The 24,641-nt window shown below is 46.6% G+C and overlaps 1 protein-coding gene across 2 annotated transcripts in view; it reads left to right on the forward strand.

Annotated features, from left to right (window-relative positions):
* Window positions 1-24,641, forward strand: part of ERCC4 (ERCC excision repair 4, endonuclease catalytic subunit) — a 32,479-nt gene that overhangs the window by 1,059 nt on the left and 6,779 nt on the right. The window contains exons 2-10 of one of the 2 annotated variants that reach the window (XM_084764769.1): window positions 683-863; window positions 7,082-7,277; window positions 8,094-8,301; window positions 10,082-10,262; window positions 11,134-11,262; window positions 12,355-12,465; window positions 14,771-15,368; window positions 17,941-18,033; window positions 24,030-24,142. In XM_084764769.1, the coding sequence (XP_084620895.1) occupies window positions 683-863; window positions 7,082-7,277; window positions 8,094-8,301; window positions 10,082-10,262; window positions 11,134-11,262; window positions 12,355-12,465; window positions 14,771-15,368; window positions 17,941-18,033; window positions 24,030-24,142 (1,810 nt within the window). Of the gene's footprint in view, window positions 1-682; window positions 864-7,081; window positions 7,278-8,093; window positions 8,302-10,081; window positions 10,263-11,133; window positions 11,263-12,354; window positions 12,466-14,770; window positions 15,369-17,940; window positions 18,034-24,029; window positions 24,143-24,641 lie in introns of those variants that run through there. The other variant, XM_084764770.1, reaches the window with a different exon arrangement.

The following is a 24,641-nucleotide window of genomic DNA, read 5'->3' on the forward strand; positions in this document are numbered from 1 at the left end:
CTGGAAGCTAAGGCTAAGGGAGAGATAATCCGGGTTAAGAGAATAGATGATCCCGAGGAACGTGGAATGCAGTACACCTTGGTGGGGGATGCTGAGTTGGAGACATAGCCTAGCACGAGAAATCTGATGGTCCCCTAGGTCCTTTAAAGGCCAAGGCCCTGTTGGATTGCCCTAGGGGACTTCATGCCATGCAAGATGCCCAGGAAAGTGGTCATGGAACCTGCGGACATTCTGAATTCTCTCCAGGAAGCACCAGTACAGAACTAACAGTCTAAAGCGGCATCTGCAGAGACAAGCCCCCTACCTCACAGAGGGCGCTGCCTTAAAACATGGCTTTGGCGGGAAATAGTTTCTAGGTAGTCGAAAACTTCTAACCTGAGGTTTTAAACGGTTATGTTTTGGTGTTTCATGTGGAAATGCAAATAATGACGGAAACACGATTATTGGTGTAAACTCTGAAGCACAGCTGAGCAAGCGCCTCGATTAGAGTAACCTGATTGGCTGATGGGTAGTTAGCGTAACCTGATTGGCTGACGGGTGCAAAGACGTGACTTAGTTTTTGTATGGCTGTGGTGTCCATGAGCTCTGGAGGATGAAGACACCATTTTGAATCCCTGTGACCTATTTTTAAAGTACCCTGTCCTCTATTAACCAGCTTACTGATGGGTTTACTTTGATTTAGGAATATTTTATCAGTCAGCTGAAGATAGACGGAGTTGAACACCTCCCTCGACGTGTGACAAATGAAATTGCAAGTAACAGTCGCTACGAAGTCTACACACAGGGCGGTATTATATTTGCAACAAGCCGGATACTTGTGGTTGACTTCTTGACTGATAGAATACCTTCAGATTTAATAACTGGTAAGAATTTGAAACCCTATATGCAGTATGAATATTTTTATTTTAGCCTTTCTCCTCCTCTAAATGCTAAACTGTCTCTTATTACCAAGCACTGTGCTTAAGCTGTTGACCTAGCAGCTGACACATTATAGATGCTCAGCAGTAGTTATGGCATAAGTAAGGTTGCGGCCACTTCCTGGCGACAGGTTTTGAGGCTGTATGATTCAGCTATGATATGAAGGCCTTAGAGCTTACATACCAAAACCTGCGTGGATGGGCTGGAGAGGTGGATCAGAGGTTAAAGGTGTTCACTGCACTTGCAGGGTACCAAAGCCCTGTTCCCAGCACCCATGCCAGGTGGCTCACAACTGCCCATAACTCCAACTCAGGGGCATCCGATTCCTTCTTTGGCCTGCTGAGAGTGCTGGACTCAAATGGCACAAACCACACCACCTGCCGCTACCCAGTCACACACACACACACACACACACACACACACACACACACACACACACACACAAACATATATACATAATTTTTAAAGTAAAAATAAATGGTGTAACCAAGAGACATAGCAAACGGGCTGTTTGGACCTGATGCCACCACTACTGCTGTTTTACAGCTAATTGGTTTTTATAAGTAGAAGGGAGGCCTCTAAAATAAGAATAGTGCCGTATACAGTCATTTAACATATTACTAGGATTATGTACATTGCACATAATTGTATGCATGGCATGTTATGTGGCTAGTGGTGCAGTGGTGTATTTGCTTTAGATATCTTTAATTTGTATCTTTTACATTCAAGGATGTTTTGCCTGCATGTTTGCCTAGTACCTGCAGAGGTCAGAAGAGCGTATTAGAATCCTGGAACCAGAGTTATATAGATGGTTGTGAGCCACCATGGAGGTACTGGGAATCGAACCTGGGTCCTCTGAAAGAATACGTGATTTTAACTGCTGAGCCCTCTCTCCAGCCACAGTATTTGTACTGGCATATAAAGCGTCATGCTCTGACAGGGGTGTACCTACAGAAACATGGGTATTTCAGTTCTGTTTTAACCTTACAGTCCATTGCCAGTTGTAGCATCATTGCGCAGCATGTGACTGTGTGTAAGACGTGGCCCCCTTGTTTTCCAGTCTTACTTCCAGTAATGTTGTAATTGACAGGCATTTGCATTTTGGGTATAGCCAGACTTGATGTGTTTATCAATATTCTTTATAAATATACTTTCCTTCATTTTCCTATGATTTAAATTAAACTTAATAGTTACTTAGTACTTTAGAAGGGGAAGGTGGGAGATAATTTCTGCTAGAAGTAGTATAGAGAAAATTGATTTTAATTGTTGTTTGTCCCATCAGAAACCTCTGATTTCCTGAAGCTGACATAAGAGCCCTGCCACTCTGCCATTAAAGTGCCCACTGCCTCTCTACCCAGAGCACTCAAAACACTATGCTACACTTACCTGTTTGTATCTGGCTCACCCATAAGATAAGCTTTGTACCAGGAAGCACTTGTTCATTACGGGCTGAATGGCGGTCCATGCCGCCAGCGTTTGATGACCGCTGTCCAGCTGCCTGTATGGTGCTGACCAGTGAGTGTCAGGAGGGCAGGAAACCGAGAGACCCAAGCACGCTTCCTGTTGTGCCCACCTGGTTTTGTTGGACTTGGAAGCATCACGAGAGCCAGTTAATGGGTGAGGGAGTGAACAGCTGGTGGATTCCTGGGGCTAAGGATGGAGCTTTTGTCATTCTTTTCAGAATTTTTCATTGTCTTAGACAGTGTCTTGAGCCTGACCCCGCTCACAAACAAGATCCTTAATTTTCCTAAACTTCATTTTTCTCATTTTTTTAAAATTAAAAATATACTCTTCTCTCCTTTACGATACACCCCAATCATAGTTTTCCCTCCCTCCTCTCCTCCTAGTTCCTCCCCAGATCCACTCCCCCTCCATTTCCTCGTCAGAAAAGAGCAGACCTCCAAGAGACCACAGCCAGATAGTACAAACCAAGATGCAGTAAGGCGAGGTGAAAGCCCTCCTATGGAGGATGGACAAGGCAACCTTCTCCAGGTTCAGTGCGTCTCATCTTATGTTGCGGTCTTTAATCCACATGGACTTGAGTTTTGTGCAAGGCGCTAAGTATGGATCTATTTGCATTCTTCTCCAGGCTGACCAGTGTGACCAGCACCATTTGTCCAAGATGCTTTCTTTTTTTTCCAGTATGTATTTCTGGCTTCTTTATCAGAAATCAAATGTCCATAGGTGTGTGGATTTATGTCTATGTCTTCAGTTCAATCTCGTTGATTAACATGTCTGTTTCTATGCCAACACCATGCGGTTTTTGTTACTGTTGCTCTTTAGTACGCCTTGAGATCAGGGATGGAGATACGTCCAGCGGTTCTTTTATTGTTCCAGATTGTTTTAGGTACCCTAGGTTTTTTGGTTTTCTATATAAAGTTGACAGTTGTCCTTTCTAGGTCTGTAAAGAACTGTGAGAATTTGATGAGGGTTGGGTTGAATCTGTACAGTGCTTTTGGTAAGATGGCCATTTTTACTATGTTAATCCTCCTGATCCATGAACATGGCAGATCTTTCCATCTTCCATATCTTCTTCAGTTTCTCTCTTCAGAGACTTGAAGTTCCTGTCACACAGGTCTTTCATTGGTTAGAGTTACACCAAGATACTTTATATTAGTGTGAAGGGTGTAGCTTCCCTGGTTTCTTCCTCAGTCTATTTGTTGTTTGTGTACAGAAGAACAACTGATTTTTTTTTTTTTTTTTTTTTTTTAGTTAGTCTTGTATCCAGCCACTTTGCTGAAGGTGTTGTCAACTGAGGAGTTAGTTCCCTGGTAGGACTTTTAGTTTCACTTGTGTATACTCTCATACCATCTGCAAATAACAATACTTTGACTTCTTGCTTTCCAATTTGTATCCCCTTGATCTCCTTTAATTGTCTTATTGCTCTAGCTGGAACTTCAAGTAGTATATTAAATAGATCTGGAGAGAGTGGGCAGCCTTGTCTTGGTCCTGATTTTAGTGGGACTGCTTTGAGTTTCTCTCTCTTTACTTTGATGTTGGCTCTCGGCTTGCTGTAAATATCTTTTATTAGGGTGAGGTGTGTCCCTTATATCTCTAATATCTCCAGTACTTTTGTCATGAAGGGGTGTTGGATTTTGTTAAAGTCTTTTTCAGCATGTAATAAGATGAGCATGTGGTTTTGTTTTGTATTGTTTTGTTTTGTCTCAGTTTATTTCTATGGTGAATTGCATTCACAGGTTTTATTTGTTAAACCACTCCTGCGTCTCTGGGATGAAGCCTACTTGATCATGGTGGATGATGTTTTTCATGTGTTCATGAATTCAATTTGCAAGTATTTTATTTAATATTTTTGCATCTAGGATCAAATTGGAGATTGGTCTGCAATTCTCTTTATTGAGTCTTTATGTGGTTTGGGTATCAGGGAAACTGCAGCTTCATAATAAAATGAATTGGGCAGTATTCCTTTTGCTTCTATTTTGTGGATAATTTGAGGAGTATCATTAGTTCTTCATTGAAAGTCTGATGGAATCCTGAGCTAAAATCAACCCTGGGCTGTTTTCTGATTGGGAGACTTTTAATGACTCCTTCTATTTCCTTAGGGGTTATGGGTCTATTTAATTTGTTTATCTGGTCACAATTAAACTTTGGTAAATGGCACCTATCAAGAAAATTATCCATTTCTTTTATATGTTCCAGTTTGGTGGAGTACAGGGTTTTAAAGTGTGTCCTTATGATTCTCTGGATTTCTTCAGTGTCTGTTGTTATGTCCCCCTTTCTGTTTCTGGTCTTCTTAATATGTGTATTTTCTGTCTTTTGGTTAGTTTAGATAAGGCTTTGTCTAACTTGTTGATTTTTCTCAAAGATTCAACTATTTGTTTCATTGTATTGTTCTTTTTGTTTTTATTTTACTGATTTCAGCCCTCAATTTTGATTATTTCTTGCTGTCTACTCCTCTTCGGTGTGCTTGCTTCTTTTTGTTCTAGAACTTTCAGGTGTGCTGTTAAGTTGCTAGTATGAGAGCTCTCCAATTATTTTTTGGTTTTTTTTTTTATTTTGTTTTGTTTTATGTAGTCACCTAGTGCTGTGGACTTTCCTCTTAATCATTGTGTTCCATGACTCTGGAAATGTGATGTTTTCATTTTTATTCAATTCTAGAAAGTCTTTAATTTCTTTCACTCCTCCCTCCCCCACGCCCGCCCCAAGACAAGGTCTCTCTGTGTAGCCCTGGCTGTCCTGGACTTGCTTTATAGACCAGGCTGGCCTCAAACTCACAGAGATCCACCTGCCTCTGCCTCCCCAAGTGCTGAGATTGCAGGCATGCGCCACTGCACACAGCCTTTAATTTCTTTCATTATTTCTGTCTTGATGTACCTGTCATTAAACAGAATTTTTCAGTTTCCATGAGTTTACAGGCTTTTTCTTGTTTCTGTTCTTGATGTCCAGCTTTAGTCCAGTTTTCTCATTTCTTAACTCAAGAAAATAGTATCTTAGGGGCTGGAGCGATGGCTCAGTGGTTAAGAGCCCTGGCTGCTCTTGCAGAGGATCTTAGTTCGATTCCCAGCACCCACATGGTGGTTCACACTATCTTTACTCTAGTCCCAGGAAATCTGACACCCTCTTCTGGCCTTCAAGGGCACTGAATGCAGGTGGTACACCAACATACAAGCAGGCAGGACACCATACACGTGAAGTAATATATATTTTTTAAAGAAAAAAAATGAAAATAGTATCTCTTAGAATGGTAGCATTTCTGTGCTGCCTGAACACAGTAAAGTCCCAATAAAGAATACCAAATAGTTGCCTTTTTGCAGCTGGAGATATTGGTGCATCTAAAGCCCTTATGGTCTATGTTGTGTAAGTAGACATGAGAACGTCTAGAAACCACCACTAGATGTCAGTATTACACCATCAGTCACCTGGACTAGGCCTGCACAATCTGAGTCACACCCACTCTGAGCTGACCTTGGTAGGTTGTTGACTGAAACTGCCAAAGTTGGGTCCATCATGGGACCACGCTCTCCTGTCTCACAAGGAGCTCCTACCCTGCGCTGATGATGTGTGTGGAGACCGAAAAGTTGGCCTCAGATGTCTTCCTCAGCCCCTCTCTGCTTTGTTTATTGAGACAGGGTCATGGCAGCCCTGGCTCATTTAGCTAACAGCTTGCTTAGGAGATCCTGTCCCTCTGCCTCCCGGGTGCAGGTGGATCCACGCCCACCTGGCTGGGAGATGGCTTCTGGGATCCAGGCTCCGGTCTTCACACCTACATGGCAAGTGCTTTATCCACTGAGCCATCTCTTCAGCCCCTGCTCTTGTTTTTAAGATTCATGGGCTCTGTACCATGTGGACACAATAGGCATGTATTGCCAGGCGTGGTGGTGCAGGCCAGTAATCCCAGTACTCAGGAGGCTGAGGCAGGAGGATCCCAGGCTAGGTTAAATATCAAGTGCCTGCCTCTACAAACAAAACGAGATGGTGCGTTAAGTTTGCTCATCAAAGTTTTACCTTTACCTTTTTATTGACTGTATCCTCAAAGCTGACTTTTCTGATGGGATGCACATGCTACCCAGACTTGTTAAAATGAAGCTGTTTTATGTAGCCCTTTATTCAAGACCTGTGCTCTTTATCTATCCCTCAGCCTGGCCGCCTTGTGGTTCTGGAGACTCACTCCCTTCACTTTCCATTTCCACACTTAATCACTGAAGCTAAAATACAGACCACCACCTGTGTTGGCTAGTTTTACATCCACTTGACACAAGCTAGCATCATTGGCGAGGGAGGAGCCTCATTTGAGAAAATGCCTCAATAAAATCAGGCTATACCCAAGCCCATAAGGCATTTTCTTAATTAATGATTGATTTAGAAGGGGCCAGACCATGGTGGGTGCTGCCGTCCCTGGGCTGGTGGTCCAGGTTGAGCAATCCAGTAAGCATCACCCTCCATGGCCTCTGTATCAGCTCCTGCCTCCAGGTTCCTGCCCTGACTCCCTTCGTTGATGAATAGTGATGTAAGTCGAAGAAACCCTTTCCTCCCCAACTTGCTTTTGGTCGTAGTGTTTCATCCTAGCGATAGTGACCTGAATAACACACCACCCCTGTCTTAGGGTTCCTGTTGCACTCTAATGAATCCCCTTTCTATAGAGAGGGCTAGCCATCCTCTAAGCTCTGTTGCACTAGAGAGCCCTGATGAATACAACCCCCAACAGGCATCCTCGTGTACAGAGCGCACAGGATCATTGAGTCCTGCCAAGAAGCCTTCATCCTGCGTCTCTTCCGCCAGAAAAACAAGCGTGGCTTCATCAAAGCTTTCACAGACAACGCTGTTGCCTTTGACACTGGTTTCTGTCATGTGGAAAGAGTGATGAGGAACCTCTTTGTGAAGAAGCTTTACCTATGGCCAAGGTAATGACATCACATGACATGTTTTGTGAGCAGAAGAGCCTTAACTTAGCTGTACATTAATGCTGTTGATAGAATACAATTGAAATTTGCCGTCCTGGCTGTGAGAACCTTTTTAAATACGTGTGGTGTGTGTGTGTGTGTGTGTGTGTGTGTGTGTGTGTGTTTCAGTTTTGTGAAGCGTACAATTATTCTTTTGTTTAATTGTTCCTTATTTCAGAAGTAAAGCCTGCCTGTAAATGACTAGATAGTTAGCTTAGCTCTGCTGTTAGAGGCACAAAGGCTGACAGGTTCACCCAAGGGTAAATGTGTTGCCTGGCTTCAATCCCTGCGAACCACATGGAAGGAGAGAACTGACTATGGGTTGTCCTCCAAGCTCTGAGTGCGCACACACACACACACACACACACACACACACACATAAATAAATAAATAAATACATCTCTCAAAAAGAGTAGGGGTGAGGTGACAAGGTGCTAGCTACCAACCTTGATGACCCAAGTTCTATCCCAGGACCCACGTGATTGTCCCACTTCCTCCACACATGCACTATGGCACGTGCACAGGAAAGAAGTGCAGTAGGTTTTTTTGGTTGATTTGTTTTTAAGAACACTAGGCAGCCATAGATAGTAGAAACCCATGGAATGGGGCTGTGTTCCCTCACTCTGTGACAGCCAACACTGTCATAGAGTAGACCGGGTTGGCCTGACACTCGTGTTCTGAGCCTGCCTTGCTTGAGTGATGCTTCTTCTTCCCATCGATTATTTTGCCTCCGTATTGTTTGAAGCTAGAAACTGTTTGGCAATCGTGTCTCCTTAGGTTCCATGTAGCAGTCAACTCGTTCTTAGAACAACACAAGCCTGAAGTTGTAGAAATTCACGTGTCCATGACCCCCGCCATGCTGGCCATCCAGACAGCCATCCTGGACATCTTGAACGCCTGCCTGAAGGAACTGAAGTGCCACAACCCATCACTCGAAGTAGAAGACCTGTCGCTCGAAAACGCTCTCGGGAAGCCGTTTGACAAGGTCTGCTGCTTTTCTTCCTTTTGAGGCACAGCTGCTTAGGTTGTCATTTTCAAGAATCAAGGCATTTGAATATTCGCCGAGTCCTTTGTAGGCAAGTGTTTTGCCTCCTGGGAAATAGTAATTTGCAGTGACATCTGTGTTTGGCATGTAAGCATAAGGCTGGCTTTTTCAATTACACAGTGAATGTCTTACTGTAAGTATAATCAATCTCTTTGTTCCAAACTGACAGTATCTGGGTATCTGTAGACACAAAATCTACAAACGAATGTTTCATATTGCACCTCCCTGAATTTACCGACTTTTTAAAATAGGAAGTTGGGTACTTTTTTTGTTGGATTTTTTTTTGGAGGAGCTGGTGTTTTGAGATAGGGTCTCACTGTGTATCCCTGGCTGGCCTGGAACTCATGGAGATCCTCCTGCCTCTGTCTCCCAAGTGCTTGGATTAAAGGCGATTTTTATTATGGAGACCTGTGTTCTATCTCAAGATTGCATTCTGAACCAAAGAAATGTTGAATCTTTAGCTCAAGGACTCTGTTTTTTGTTGTTTTTGTTTGTTTGTTTGTTTGTTTGTTCCACCACAGCCTGATACAAAATATGTAAGAGCTCAGTCCTGTGGTGAGGGATAGAGAGAGTCCAGGCCACATTGTCTTAGGACATGCTACTGCCTTTTAAACTCTGGCTGAGTCTCTGTGTCACTGGGAGTGTATGGAAGAGGTCGGTCGGCTGTGAAATGCTCACAATGGATCCTGTGTGTCCTGTGCTCTCTTTCTTCATCTGAAAGTGTACATCCCTTAGTGTGGCGGTAACAAGCCTGCCCTAGAAAGGCACAGTGCTTTATTGAACACTGATTCCTGTCTGATGTCGCTGACTGTTGAGAGTCGAGGATTGTTACATTGATCACATCTAAATATAGAAAGAGCTTGCATCAGGTAAAACAAAACTAGAGGGTCTGCACATCTTTTAACAAAAGTAGTCTGCTGTTGTAGAGTGGCTCTGGCCTGTCTGTAAGCCTGTAGTGTCTGGCTTCTTGTTACATACATCCCAGGCTGGAACATGAATTATAAGGTTACCCAGATGCAATATCTGCTCAGTGTATCAGAGAGGTGCCCCATGACACTGCTGTTTCTGTTCACAAGAACAAATTGCTGGTTTGCTGATACATAGCGGGCCATTTCTGTCTATGGTGCATATGTACATATGTGTTTGTATATATCTGCATATATGTGCATGCACTACTATGTGTGTGTGTGCGCGCGCACGTGTTGCACATGCTCCTGAATGTACAGAGGCCAGAGAAGACACAGAGTGACCTATCACTTCTTTGTCTCATTTCCCTGAGAAGAGGGTCTTTCACTGACTGTAGAGCTAGGCGGACAGCCCAGAGGTCTTCCTGCCTTTGCCCCTCCTAGCTGCAGGGTGCTAGGGATCTGAACTCAGATCCTCCTTCTTGCACAGTGGACATTATTACCCACTGAGCCATCTCCCCAGCCCCTTGACAGTAATGTTGATAAGGGAGATTAAACCCATCTGTATTGTAGTAGTAAGACATTATGCTTGAAAAATTAAAACATTATTAGGATTTTGTGACCTGAAATTCCCTAACCCTCTTCCTTGTAAAGAAATATTTAGGGAACATTATTGTAGTAAAATATGAGTAATAAAACATTTAGCATTTTAAATATGTTTTTACATATCCAGTGAATAACCTTATTGACAGTATGGCTCTGTTAAAAACTACGCTGAACATATTTTAGCAATAGTAAATTATATTCCTTTTCAGACAATCCGCCATTACTTGGACCCTTTGTGGCACCAGCTTGGAGCCAAGACTAAGTCCTTGGTGCAAGATTTGAAGATCCTAAGAACTCTACTGCAGTACCTCTCTCAGTATGATTGTGTTACATTTCTTAATCTTCTGGAATCTCTGAGAGCAACAGAGAAGGCATTCGGTCAGAATTCAGGTGTGAGATAAAAATCCTAATATTACCTGGGAGCTGACTTGAATAAAGTGTTAATGGAAGGACTGCTATATTCAGCTCCCTGTTAGAAGTTGTAGCCCATGTGCTGCGCAAGGCTGGGGAGCTTTATTGACAGCTAGTGCTCCCGCCTACTTAGCTCATCCTCATCCCTGTGCCCAGCAGCTTCCCTTCCAGAGAGGACTGGAGTGCAGACAGTCTCCAATGTGGAAACAGGCCCCTAGTTGGTAGGGACTTAAAATTAAGTTTACTCAAAAGCCCCAAGGGATGGGTTTCATCTGCAAGAATTTCAAAGACTTATTAGATTTGTTTAGAAATACATACATGTACCGTGATATTATGCCAACTAACCAAGACCCTGGAGCCCTTGAGCCCTAGGGTCAACATTTATACAACAAATAATTTTTACTGCTTCTTCAGGACAGTCTCAAGTAACAAAGAACAGAAATCGGGACATAGCACCGTGGTACAGCACATACCTAGCTGGGGTATAGTCCCCAGTAGCATGTGCACACAAAAGAAATGAACTATAGGGGTGCACAAGAAAAGGACTCATTAGTTGGCAGTACTTGGTACCACTGCCTTGGTTTGTGCAGTTACCTGTGGAGTTCCACTACCCTCTTGGAAATGTCAACATGGTTATCTTAGAATTACTGTGGAACTTTGAGATCTCAGTCCTATGCGGCGTCCTGAAGGAGGCGCTGGGTCTAGCCAAGGAGAGGCCATACCAGTAAGAGAAACTAAGGCACAGTTGTGAAAGCAAGATGGCAGCCAGTGGTCTATGTGGGCCATGTGGCCATTAGACTGTTTTAAATTGCCACAAATCTAAGCCCTTTTTTCAAACCCATTGTGTTAGGCTGGCTTTTCCTGGACGCTAGCACTTCCATGTTTGTGAATGCTCGCGCACGAGTTTATCATGTTCCTGACGCCAAACTGAGCAAAAAGGCCAAAACGTCCGAAAAGATGACAAGTGCAGAAGGGCAAGGTAAGGCGTTCACCTCGTCTCTGTTCATATTGGAGTGGAAGCAGGTGTCAGCTTAAAGCAAATGTAAAATCTGTTACACATGTAGATGTGTGTGGTGTGGGGGGAAAGCATGCCCTGAAACCAGGATGAGAGTCATTGCCAAGAGCTCCAGTGCCAAAGGCCAGACAGCAGTCAAGAGCCTAGTTACTATACCACAGGAATGTTTTAGCCATTACTGTCTGGGGCACTTAGAGCCATAGTGAAACATTTTAACCTTCTTTGCAACCTTTAAAGAATATAAATACTCTAGGTAGAGGTAACTGTAGATTTGATTCCAGTTTCTGTTTAGTAAGCATCAAGGAGCACTTTTTCTAAGGCCTGGGATGGGATAGTTAATACTTGTTTCTGCCTAATTTAAAGATCTATTCAAAATGGTATGTTTATAATCTGTTTGAATACTTATAGAATAAAAAAATTAGTTATCTGCTTTTATCCATGTTCAGGACTGTAGAAAGCACAAGCCTATTAGAAATAATAAATATTGCCTGGCAATAGTGGCACAGATCTTTAATCCCAGCCCTTGATAGGCAGAGGCAGGTGGATCTCTGAGTTCAAGACCAGCCTGGTCTACAGAGAGAGTCTAGGACAGCCAGGGCTACACAGAGAAACCCTGTCTCAAAAAGCCAGAGAGAGAGGGGGGATAGATAGATAGATAGATAGATAGATAGATAGATAGATAGATAGATACATACATACATACATACATACATACATACATGATAGATAGGTGGATGGATGGATGGGTGGGTGGGTGGGTAGATACATATTGGTGGTGCCTATCCTTGCTTTGTGTAGCAGCTTATATACACAGCATGGCACGTGACAGCACAGAACCATCTCTGTCGGCCATCCACACGGCCTGTCCTCCCGTGACCTCTCACGTGGCTTGTCAGCAAGCTTTTCTAGGGAAGCAGACCCTGTGTAACATGGTAGAAGAATGGGTACGGACGCATCCATTCGAGGTGGTGCTAGCTTTCTGTCGTGGGAAAGCTCTCCCTCAGCATGGTTTTAGCTGAACGTGCAGAATGAGGCTGTGTTTTTATTTCTACACAGAAACAAAAAAGGAACTGGTCCTAGAAAGCAATCCAAAGTGGGAGGCGCTAACTGAAGTCCTGAAAGAAATTGAAGCAGAAAACAAGGAGAGCGAAGCCCTTGGTGGCCCAGGTAGGAGCGAGGGCGGTGGTGCCGTTGGCATACTCGTGCTTGTTGGTTCTGAGACAAGAACTCATCGGCCAGATTAGCTCTGCGCTTGCCATGCACTGAGGCTGGCCTCGGGCTTCTGGGTCTCCTGCTTCCTAGGACTGGGTTCCAGGTGGGTGTCCCAAACCCTGCGCAGCATATATCCGTTAGATGCCAGTGCCCTGCAACTGGGGACCCTGCAGTTTGTTCATTTGCTGGGCTTTTCTCAGGGTTGAGTCATGAGTTCACAAAGCACATTCTCCACTTGCACGGCTTCTCGGGGCCTCTATGTAAAGAATCAGAAAATTTCCAGGCAGATAGTCACCAGGTTTCAAATCTACAATCTCCAAGGAATCCGCTAATGGTTTTCCTGTTTTATATGACCAGCCACATGTCTTTCCAAAGAAGCCTGACCACCTCTATTGATTGAGTCCTAGGAAAACAATTACAGTTCTAGGTAGGCCTCCCCTTTTCAAACATGAGCGTGCTAACGGATTAGCACAGGAGACTGAGCCAGAACTGTAAATTAAAAATAAAGCTAGATAGAGAGTAAATCCAAATGTTTGAAAATACTGAGTGAATCTTTGAACTACAAAGTCATGAAGGCAAGTAGGGTGATGTGGAGGGTCCCAGGAAAATGAGAACAAAATGTAATGACACTGTGCAAATACCGTAGTGAAGCCAATTGCTTTGTGCACAACGTAAATGGTTAGTTTCTCTGAAGTCACCCCAGGGGCTGGAGAGATGGCTCCGCAGTTAAGAGCACTTGCTGCTCTTGCAAGGGAGGAAAGGTAGGTACCACGTTACACAGCTCAAGGCCGCTTGTAACTCTGGCTCCACGGGGATCTAGTCCCTGCGTTCAGGTATATGCACAGATAAAATAAGTAAATAGACTTTTTTTTTTTAAAGCATTCAATCCTTGTATTAGTAGATCCTGGTGATAGTCACCCAGAACTTACAGTACTGTGATCTAAGACCTAACACCACAGATGGTCACTTAGATAAAGTGAAAGAATAATAAAATAAAGGGGGTCGTTATGAGTCTCCTGGGGGTGTACGATTCCCCTCAGAGGGGGTTACATTTCCCCTGGGGGGTTGTGAGTCCCCTGAGGGGGGGCAGGTTACAAGTCCCCTGAGCCAGATGATGTTGACACTAGTGGTTTTCCTTCTTGAACAATGTGTTTTCCACTGCACATTGTTAAGGTCATTTGGCCGTGTGTGCCAGCCCTTGCTCTGCAGTCAAGGACAGCAATGCATGTGGTCCAGCACAAAAGCTTATTCTCAAAGCATCATGAGGGACTGGTGAGATGGCGGGGTGGGTAAGGGCCTTTGCTGCCAGACCACACAGCCCGAGCTCAATCCCGCATGGTGGAGGAAGAAAGCAGGGTTCTCTGACCTGGGCACACACACTAAATAATTTAATTTAATTAGTTAAAACTCAACAGGTTTTGTGACTTTATAACTTGACTGCACAGTTCCCAAGCAGCTAACTAGAAACTCGCTTTGTAAGCCAGACTGGCCTTGAACTTGAGCAGGCCTTCGGCCTCGGCCTCCTAAATGCTGGGCTTCCGGGCACGTTCTGACACTGGGATTATAGTTATGTAGCTAACTGTAACTGGCAGTTCTCTGCATTACATGTCTCACACATATATAGCAGCTTTATTAATTTGAGAAGACATCTTAGATTTTTATGTTAGTAATCTCCCTGCTCTCAGCTGCATGTTTTCTGATTTCCGTCACCCAGCTTAAACTACACCACAGTTCCTCTGCTCCTTTCTCCTTAGTAATAATGGTGACAGTTATCATAGCTGATTTCCGTCTTCAGAGCTTTTAATGCTGTTCTTATTGCTCTGTAATCAGCCATTAGATGCAATCTTCTCTGAGAATTACTCTTGTACATTTAAGACTAGAAAATCACTCCATCTTGTGGGAGTGAAGACAAGCCATCCTTTCTTATGATTTAAGATTTGACATTTGACTTCATAATCCATTTGGAATGTCTTTTGGTGTCTGGAAGCTTCTAGAAAATTTTTCATTTGAAGCATCATTAAAGCCTCCATTGTAGCTTGTCACTAGCCTAAATAGTTCTGGCTTCGGCTTGAGCATCACCCCGTGGAGTGGTCCAGAGGAAAGCATGTGATGACGACCCCTTTTCGAACAGTTTGTAAATTGGGTTCTTTAATGAGGGTAAGATGTCCTCCCTTAGAAGAAGGATACAGGAGACCCAGGGTGTCCCAAAGGCGCCATGGAGGGGAGTGAGCGAGCAAACGTGTGTTCTCTCTGCTTGCAGGCCAGGTGCTGATTTGTGCAAGCGATGACCGCACGTGCTGCCAGCTGAGAGACTATCTAACCGAGGGCGCAGAAGCCTTCCTACTGCGGCTCTACAGGAAAACCTTTGAGAAGGACAGCAAAGCCGAAGAAGTGTGGGTGAATTTTAGAAAAGGGGACGGCCCAAAGAGAAATATGAAATCTGACAAAAGATGCAAAGACGCCCAAAACAAAGAACGTGCTTCTACCAAAAAAGGGGCTCCCAAAAGGAAGAAGCGAGAGCTGACTCTGACGCAAGTGATGGCGCCTGCTGAGGAGCCGCCAGAGGAAGGGGCTGCGGAGGAAAGCCGGCACAGACAAGCCGGCAGTAGCCCAGAAGGCTGCGGGGGAGAGATACAGCATGAGTCCTTTGATTTAAATTTGTCATCCGATGCGGCCTATGGCCTCCTCAAAGAGCCCCTGACCATCATCCATCCGCTTCTGGGGTGCAGCGACCCCTATGCCCTGACGCGGGTATTGCACGAAGTGGAACCCAGATACGTGGTTCTGTACGACTCAGAGCTCACCTTTGTCCGGCAGCTGGAGGTCTACAGGGCCAGCAGGCCTGGAAAACCGCTGAGGCAAGTCTGTGCCTGACAGTTCTGCAGGCTTTAGGGCAAACCCTGTGTGGCCTGCACGGTGGTTTCCTTACCTTTGGCCCGCGGTGAGGCTGGTTTGACACTGCTTTCTGGTGAATGGGAGAAAGCACTCCAGACGGATGTCAGCCATGCCGGCTGAACTGCGAAGCCTCCAGCACCCCTGGCGGTTTCCCTGCCCCTGCTCATATTCTTTCTTTATGTCTGAGTGTGTCAATTACAGGTACAGTATCTGGAAAGTCTAGAAAATTTATAATTTTCTGTGTAATATCAAAGGTAATATACTAATGGCTTAGCCAAGTGTTATTAATCTTCTAAAACACCCTGTAAAGGCTTAAAGATTTTTTTTCATTATGTGTGTGAGTGTGTACACACCTTGACAGCTTGCAGGAGTTCGTTGATGCCTGCCCCCTTTGTGTGGGCTCTAGGGGCTGCATCCAGATTAGACAGGAAGCACTTCTACCTATTGAGCCATCCCACCCCACCCTACCCACTGCATCCCCACCCCACCCCACCCCACCCCCACCCCACCCTACCCACAGCACCCCCACCCCACCCCACCCCCACCCCACCCTACCCACAGCACCCCCACCCCACCCTACCCACTGCACCCCCACCCCACCCCACCCTACCCACAGCACCCCCACCCTACCCACCCCACCCCACCCCACCCCACCCTACCCACAGCACCCCCACCCCCACCCACCCCACTCCCACCCCCACCCTACCCACAGCACCCCCACCCTACCCACCCCACCCCACCCCACCCCACCCTACCCACAGCACCCCCACCCCCACCCACCCCACTCCCACCCCCACCCCACCCCACCCATCTCATGGCTCCCACTCTGAAAAAGTGACCTGAATTTCTTTCTCATAAAACTAACATGTTTTAGGAATTACTGTACCAAGTTTGGGGGTGGGGGTGTTTCTAGAAATATCTTTAAAAATCTACCAATCTATCACATGAGAAAGTGATGCCTCCCTCCCAAAGAATACAGTGTTCTTTCTCTCCAGATAACTAAAGAGAAATCAACATCAAAACTAATATCCCGAACTCAGTCTGAACCAGCAACAGAGCCAAGAGAAGCCTTTGTAGCAGGGTAACTAAGGCAGACTTTGAGAGCAGCCGCACTAGCGGTGGGTCAGTGGGGGCCCAGGGGTAAGACCACTGGTCAGCCACCCAGCCTGCTGGCCCTCGGCTCCCCGGTAGCCTGCATGCACCAAGCTTCTTACCCACGAACAGGATGCTGTCCTATTTGAAATCGAAATGTCAGGGACAGAAGAGACCTGGGAATTCAACAGCTCACTCTCTCGGTGGAAAACTCAGGCCAAGAAATGGCAATTGATTGGCACTAGTCACATGGCTGAAATCTCCTAATTCACCCACTGGCCTTCCCCTCTACTTCAAAGTAAGATAGTCTGGGAAGATTTGTGCTAAAAGTAAAGCAGGCTCAAAAAGGAAATCCCTCTAGGAGGGTAGGTGGCAGCCCAAGGCACTTAGTTCAGCCCCAGTCACAAATGAGAAAAAAGCAAGCTCTCCAGGGTTTTTGTTTTTTGTTTTTTGTTTTTGTTTTTGTTTTTAACATTTTTTGTTTTTTGTTTTATTTGTTTGTTTTTGAGACAGGGTTTCTCTGTGTAGCCTTGACTGTCCTGGACTCACTTTGTAGACAGACTGACCTTGAACTCACAGAGATCCACCTGCCTCTGCCTTCCTGAGTGCTGGGATTACAGGTGTGTGCCACCACACCGCCTTAAACATTTATTTTTAATGGTGTGTGTGTGTGTGTGTGTGTGTGTGTGTGTGTGTGTTCCAGTTGCCAAAGATGCCAGAGGAGAGTATAAAAGCTGGGGTTCGAGGCAGCTACGAGCCACCCAACATGGGTGCTGGGAGTGGAACATGGGTCCTCTAAAACAGGAAGCACGCCTCACCAACAAGCCATCTGTCTAGCTCCAAAGCAAAGCTCTTTAGAGGCAAAATGTGTTGGTTTTTTTTTTAAACATGAGATTTCTGATCCTACCCATGTGTTTTTAAAAGACGTTCCTGGCCCCGTTCTGCTGTGGCGTGCATAAAGGGAACTGAGAAAGTACGGAGGGTAAAGGTCTTAGATGTTGGATTTGCTTGCTTGTTGCCAATACTGAATCTCCTTAAGCTGGTTCCAGGGATGGTTTCCAACTTCTAAGCTATCACTTGGCAGAAGTTTAAAGAAAAAAGTTGAAAAAAGAAGCCTCTAAGAGATTTTGTGGGTTTCGTTTGTATTGTTTATAGTTATGAAGAAAGAATTCTCATCCTCTGGTTATATTTCAGTGTTCATCTGAACTGGGTTCCTGCGTTTGCTGAAAAGAAAACAAAACATCCCAGGGTAACAATGCCAGGACCTTACAGATGGCACTGTGTCCCCCCTCACAAGGTGGCCGGTGCCTCATGTGCCTCGAGGAGCTGGGCACCCAACTTCCTGGCCGTCTGTTGTTTGAGCTGTAGATGCGCCACTGCTGCCCCTTCCAGGGAGGAAGAAGGCATCGTCACAACCTAAGAGAGTTCTGTCTTAACCCACAGGGTTTACTTTCTTATATACGGAGGCTCCACGGAAGAGCAGCGCTACCTGACCGCTCTGCGGAAAGAAAAGGAAGCTTTTGAAAAGCTCATAAGGTGAGGTGGGCAGCCGGCAGGGACCGCACACGCTGTCCTTCCAGGGCCACGGCGAGGCGGGACGGGCGTCACTGGCGGGAGTAATTGGCAGCTTGCTTCCTGGCTCACGCTCCCATCTCTCTCACCCCTGTAATTGCTTAGTGTGGGCTTAGTGAATAGACTCTGAGCTATATCTCTTACCTGAAATACATGAACCAGAAGATTTCCAATTCTGTGACGTTTTAATGTGCGTAATAAGTTGTATTAGACACAGGATCTAATCCTGAACATGAAGTCCCTGTGTCTTTTAGACTTGTGGCCTGAAGGCACAGGTTGGAAGCAGCAAGCTGGGCACTTCCGTAGGTGCCACGAAAACGGGATTGGACGTGGAATTTTCCTCCTGTGCCAAACACTTTACAAACGCTGCAAAGTGTTTGAATTTCAGATTTTCCGTATCAGAAATGTGTAAGAGAAACTGTTTTGTCTGTCGTGTGCAGCACCAGACAAGCCACAAAACACTGTTTTAGGAGGGAATTTTCTCTAACTCTGCTCAAGGGGCCTTCTTTTTAAATTGTGGTTTTTCCCTCCATATAAAATCTCTGTTAACCAAGCATGGTAACACATGCCTTTAATCCCAACACTTGTGGAATCAAAGGCAGGTGGATTGCTGTGAGTTCAAGGACAGTCTAGTCTACAAAGTGAGTCCAGGACAGCCAGCACTACCAACAAACCTCTCTTGTTTAGGTGGGCTGCTACTTTGTCATGAACTGGGAAGTGCTTTATGCCCTGCCCCCACCCCCAGTCTCAGCACTGTAACTAGCATCACACTAAGGATGTGCTGTTTTTCTGAACACGTATATCTAGTGTGGGTATCATGTTACCAATCCTGGTAGAAGATGCTTGTTGGCTTAACAGAAGGAGCTGTTCATGGGACAGTCACAAACTGGTTGGCTCCCTAAGCTTCTGGGAGGTCAGATGACCCAGCAAGAGCCATACCAATAGATTGCAGTGAGCTGACGATCCAAGGATGACGTCACCAGGCTGAGACCAGAGAAAGCCTGGGCCACGGAAAACAGAGGGCTACGTCTTCATCAGAGGATTTCTGCGCCATGGGCATTGGTGGCGTACAGTGGCAGTAAGCCTAGCACAGAGCTGGACAGAATCTCAGAGTGGACAGTATCCTTCAGGGCTGGCTGTTGGTGCTCAGAGTCTATATGTCCAAGTTAGTCCAGCACAGACATTTCTAGAAATGGTTCTTTACATCTTCTAGAATAGTGGTGTTTCCTTGTATGCTAGCCTGTTGCTCGGTTCTCTTAGCCTATGGAACTGCACTGTGGGATTGTTTCTATTGTATACTGTATGTGTGGGGGTGGGGTGGGTGTATGTGTGTGTTGAAAGGCTATTTCAGAAGTAGTGTTATAATAGGACAGTTACTACACAGACGATGCTTAGTCACAGTTCTTGGGGCCCCTGCCTGTCCTCTAGACCTTCAGCTCCCGAGTCTCCAACAGTGAGGTTACTTATTGGACATCTAGTATATGCAAACGCTGTGAGAAAGGGGTTGTGTTGAGCACAGGTGCGTAGGAGAGCCCAGAGGACGCTGGCAGCACTGCGCATTCTAGGTGGCACGAGGCTCTTACGTTTGTAAAGATGTCTGTGAAAGGAAACGGGAATGCAGTTGTCTGCTGGGAGAAGGTGGCAGCAAAAACGGGCTGATGGAGAGAAAGGGGCAGCCGAGGGAAATACGTAGGAGATGCATGAGTCCCACGTGGCGCCATCCGGAGCGGGCCAGCGCCTCCCTAAAGTGCTTTCGTTGGTTTAAAATGTCTATCAGCTAGCTTTTCTCTGATCGAAGTAATTGTTACCAAATTGCAAATGAGCACCCGGAACTGAGGTATCCTTATTAGATCCTTGGTTTTCCTGGGTCAGGGTCCCCAGGGTCACTCTCCAGTCAGTGATCATCTGCCTAGAAGGTTTGTCACACCAAAAGAACACAGATGACAATCAGCAGGGGAAGCCACAGTGTGAAGCTGAGGAAACAAGCAGGAGTGACGTCATCTGGAGTCATGGAGGTGCACTCAGTTCTACCACCCACCGTGTGCCACGGCACATGCAGACACAGCAGCAGGGACATCTCGTAGGCACAGCACCCATGTGACTGACTTCATCCCTCCAACTGCATCCTGACAGCAAAATCAGGCACACCCCAGCAGTCACCGTCAGCGGAAGCTGACTGAACTCTAGCTGTGACCCCTGCTCTGCTCAGGTAGCACTTCTCCCTCCCGTCCCTGGTCTCCAAGGACCTGACAGGCAGTGAGGCTGGGATCCCCTAGAGTTCTGTGCTCCAGACTTGGATCTTGCAGCTCCTGCCTCTTGCCTGGTTCATCAAGGAGCCTACCTGAACAAAGGGGTGCTTGGAGTCAATAGTGGGCATGCGCTCTCACCTCCATGCCTCTCTGGCTTGTACAAAATGCTCATTAGAGATGGGAGCATCATCAGGGTAAAGGACGCACGTAGCATGCATGTGCCCAGTCTGCAAGAAAACACACTGCCATTTGATTGGTATTTTACCTAAAACCTAGCATCACTTTTGTTTAAACTCAGTGCCTGCTTATTATAAATAGGCATTGCATAACGATCGAGTGGTCTTAGGACGCTTACTTTCCCAGAAGGTTGGGCGGTGCTGTTTGTTTTTAAAATTACAAAGCAAAGCCACGTACGGAGTACTTTGCCAGTAGGTCATTTGCACTTCGCCTGAACTTAGGAGAAAATTTACTGTGACAAGAGAACCGATTCTTGCCAAGACCTCCATGGGTGATGCTGCGAGCACTGTTTAAAATAACCAGAGAGGAATGGATCAGGCGGGCAGGCAGCAGATGAGGACCACTTAGCTGCTGTAGAGATAAGGAGACTGCAGACAAGGGAGGGAGCAGATTCGACTGCTGGGGAAGAAGGGAGCTGCTGCCTGGTGGTCAGGCCAGCTGCTCACAGTGAAGGGCCAAGATCGCTTGACTTTGCTGGAGTACTGCAGGAGGGGGCATGCCTGGGCCGCCGTCCTGCACTCCAGGAAGCCCAGGCCACACGGGAAGGGAAAAAGCATTGAGACAGCAGAGCAACGGTAGAAAACCTTAGTACCTGGGACTCTTCTTAACTGTCTCAGTCTGTCACAGCGCAGCTCGGGTAGCTGTTGAGTGATGTAGGTGAAGGACGGTGCTCTTGGTAGTGGTAAATGTGCTAAGCTGATTGTGTCTGCTCAGTGAGACCTGCTTCCTTCATGGTCTGCAGTTCCTTTCTGGGGTGTAAATTTTCTCAGAAGTGGGAACAGCGCCAGCCTCCTTTGAAAGCGGACCTTTGGCTTCTTAGTGTGACCCTGGATAACCGGGAGGCAGGCCAGGGGCACTGAGGGCATCACTTCCTGTAGCAGAGCTGCTCCCAGTGCAGAACACGCATCCCATAGTCAGCCTCTTCCAGTACATTCTAGTGCCCTTATCCCCATTTTACAGAGAAGACAAAAACCGAGGCAGGGAGCCACTGCATGCCTTACTCCAGGTCACACTGCCAATAAGAACCAGGTTCCCGCCCCTGACTTGTTATCTATCGGCAGGAAGCCCCCACCCCCACCCCCCCACCCCCCGGCTCCTCCCCTGTGTGGCCTGTAGTTTGGCGTGTGAAAGTGGCAGAAATAAAGAGACAAAGCAAAAATGTTAGAGAAAAAGATACTGAGGATCTGCTGGCTGTGTTCTTGAGTGTTTGGCCTTCATCGTCTCAGGTACATTGGTGTGAGCAGCAGGTGCTGCTGGGGTCACTGCCAGGCAAAGGTTTGCTCACAGCCCTTGGCCCTGGCCTACAGGATGGCAAGGAAAACAGAACCAAGCCCTTGTCTGTCCCCCAGGCTGGACGAGCAACAGCTCTGTACTCGTGGGTTGTTCCGTGCCGTGGAGGATTCTAATTTACCTTTCCTCCGGCGCGTGCTCTTGTAGACCATGTGTGTTCTGTTCTTCGCAGTCCTGCCCTGTTTCCTCCCCAGGAAATGCGTGCTGTTCTGACCCTGGTGGAGACAATACCCCTCTAGGCAGCTCCTGCCTTCCCCAGCGCCAGTGTCTGCTCAAGTTCTCAGTTCTGTGTGTTTGTTCATGGTGGCTCTGCCTCGTCAGCTCTGCTACAAGCCTCGAGAGAAGAGAGGTCCAGGTGCCCATGTTCTGTCCCATAGGCACAGACTAGACACGTAGCACCCGCATCTCTCCAGTTAATCATCACATGCTTAAAGGCATAGGGCCCCCAGCTCATTGCGGGGATCCAGAGACTTACCTGATGCAGAGATGTCTGGACCCCCAGCTCACTGTGGGGATCCAGAGACTTACCTGATGCAGAGATGTCTGGACCCCCAGCTCACTGTGGGGATCCAGAGACTTACCTGATGCAGTGATGTCTGGACCCCCAGCTCACTGTGGGGATACAGAGACTTAGCTGATGCAGAGATGTCTGGACCCCCAGCTCACTGTGAGGATGCAGAGACTTAGCTGATGCAGTGATGTCTGGACCCCCAGCTCACTGTGGGGATACAGAGACTTAGCTGATGCAGTGATGTCTGGACCCCCAGCTCACTGTGAGGATGCAGAGACTTACCTGATGCAGTGATGTCTGGACCCCCAGCTCGCTGTGGGGATACAGAGACTTAGCTGATGCAGTGATGTCTGGACCCCCAGCTCGCTGTGGGGATACAGAGACTTAGCTGATGCAGAGATGTTTGGACCCCCAGCTCACTGTGAGGATGCAGAGACTTAACCTGATGCACTGATGTCTGGACCCCCAGCTCACTGTGGGGATCCAGAGACTTAGCTGATGCAGTGATGTCTGGACCCCCAGCTCACTGCGGGGATACAGAGACTTACCTGATGCAGTGATATCTGGCAAGTCCTAGCAGATGGCACGGTCCTCCTAACCCGCATGTATGAGATATTTGGTTACTCAGAAGACTAGAAGGATTGTATGATCATCATTTTTGTTACATTTGTTTACTTAGTTCATGTGTGTCTATGTCTATATTCATGCATGTATGCATGTACACCGTGTGGAGGTCAGAGGGCAACTTGCAGGAGTCAGTTCTCCTTCTAGCAAGTGTGTTCTGGAGCTTGAACTTGGGTACCCAGGCTCAGTGGCAAGCACCGTTACCCACTTAGCCATCTTGCCAGCCCACCGAGCACCTTTATATCCTGAGCACCTACAACAGGTGGTGCTTTCAAGCAAGCCCACAAGGAGAGGCTGCTGTCCCCACTCGTTCCCCAGATGTTGGTTATCTGTTGTAATCCCTGACATAGAGTTTTTTCTTGTATTGACCTTGATCCTCCTTTGAAACTGACGGCATCTGATGGGACCTCCCACCTGCGGGTTTTCAGTCAGAGTTCCATTGTGTCTGAGTTTTCATTTTCTTTCTCTTAATCACTGACTGAACCCTCCCAACTTAAGGCTCTGAAAAATATCTGACATTGCATGATTTAGTGTGTTATTCAGTGCTGACAATGCCTCAGCCTTACAGCAGGTCCAGGCAGTCTCAGTCTCATAACAGAAACTAGAAGAGCTGCTTCTTTGTGGCACATGCTATTAATCCCAGTACTCTGAGGCAGACGCAGAGCAGATCTCTGTGAGTTCGAGGCCAGCCTGGTCTACAAAGCGAGTCCAAGACAGCCAGGACTACAAAAAAACAAAAAGAAAAAAAAAACCCAAAAAACAAAAAAACCCTGTTTCTTTGAACTCTAGAGGGTGGAAAACGAAAGCCCAGCCAAGCCCCTCTTCCTGCCCCAATCCTTCCTGTGTGCTTGTTCATTTCTAACGTATTTCTTGCACGCACTTTTACCACTCCAGTCGTGTGTCACAAACAGTGCTCTTGCCTCAGCCTCTAGTGCTAGAATTACAGGTGTGCGCCCCTCCAGCCAGCATCTTAGAGAGTAGATTTTTCTAAAGGTGAATCTAGAATGTTGAGATTAGTCATGTGACACCTATGGTATTTGTTCCCGCAGGGAGAAAGCTAGCATGGTGGTCCCTGAAGAACGGGAAGGCAGAGATGAAACCAACCTGGACTTAGCAAGAGGCACGGTGTCCACAGGTGCCCCCACTGACACTCGGAAAGCTGGTAAGTCTGCCCTGAGCCTGGCACCATGTTTTGAGACATGTGTTATCTTGGCTATCCCAGATTGGCTTTGTAGACCAGGTTAGCCTTGAACTCACATTGATCCACCTGCCTCTGCCTCCCCAAGTGCTGGGATCAAAGGCCTGCATCACCATGTCTGGCTCTTTAGATAAATTCTCAAAAACCCAAATCCAGGCTGGAGAGGGTGCTCACTGGTGAGGAGTGCTTGGCTGTTCTCACAGAGAACGTGAGTTCAGTCCCCAGCACCTGGATCAGGCAGTTCATAGCTGCCTATGACTTCAGCAGCATCCTATGGCCTCTCCAGCCACATCCAGGGAAGGCAGCTGGCTTACACAGTAACTGAGGGAAGCGTCCCCTTAGTTGCTGTACCTGTACCACAGGTTGACACATTGCTAGGACTTCCTTGGGGCACACATGTGTCCTCCCCACTTCCTGCTCTCTCTCTCTCTGATCCCAGTTGTTTGTCACACCAGCAAGGCCT

The sequence above is a fragment of the Acomys minous genome, assembly GCF_964271855.1.
Source record: "Acomys minous genome assembly, chromosome: 16".
Taxonomy (NCBI): domain Eukaryota; kingdom Metazoa; phylum Chordata; class Mammalia; order Rodentia; family Muridae; genus Acomys; species Acomys minous.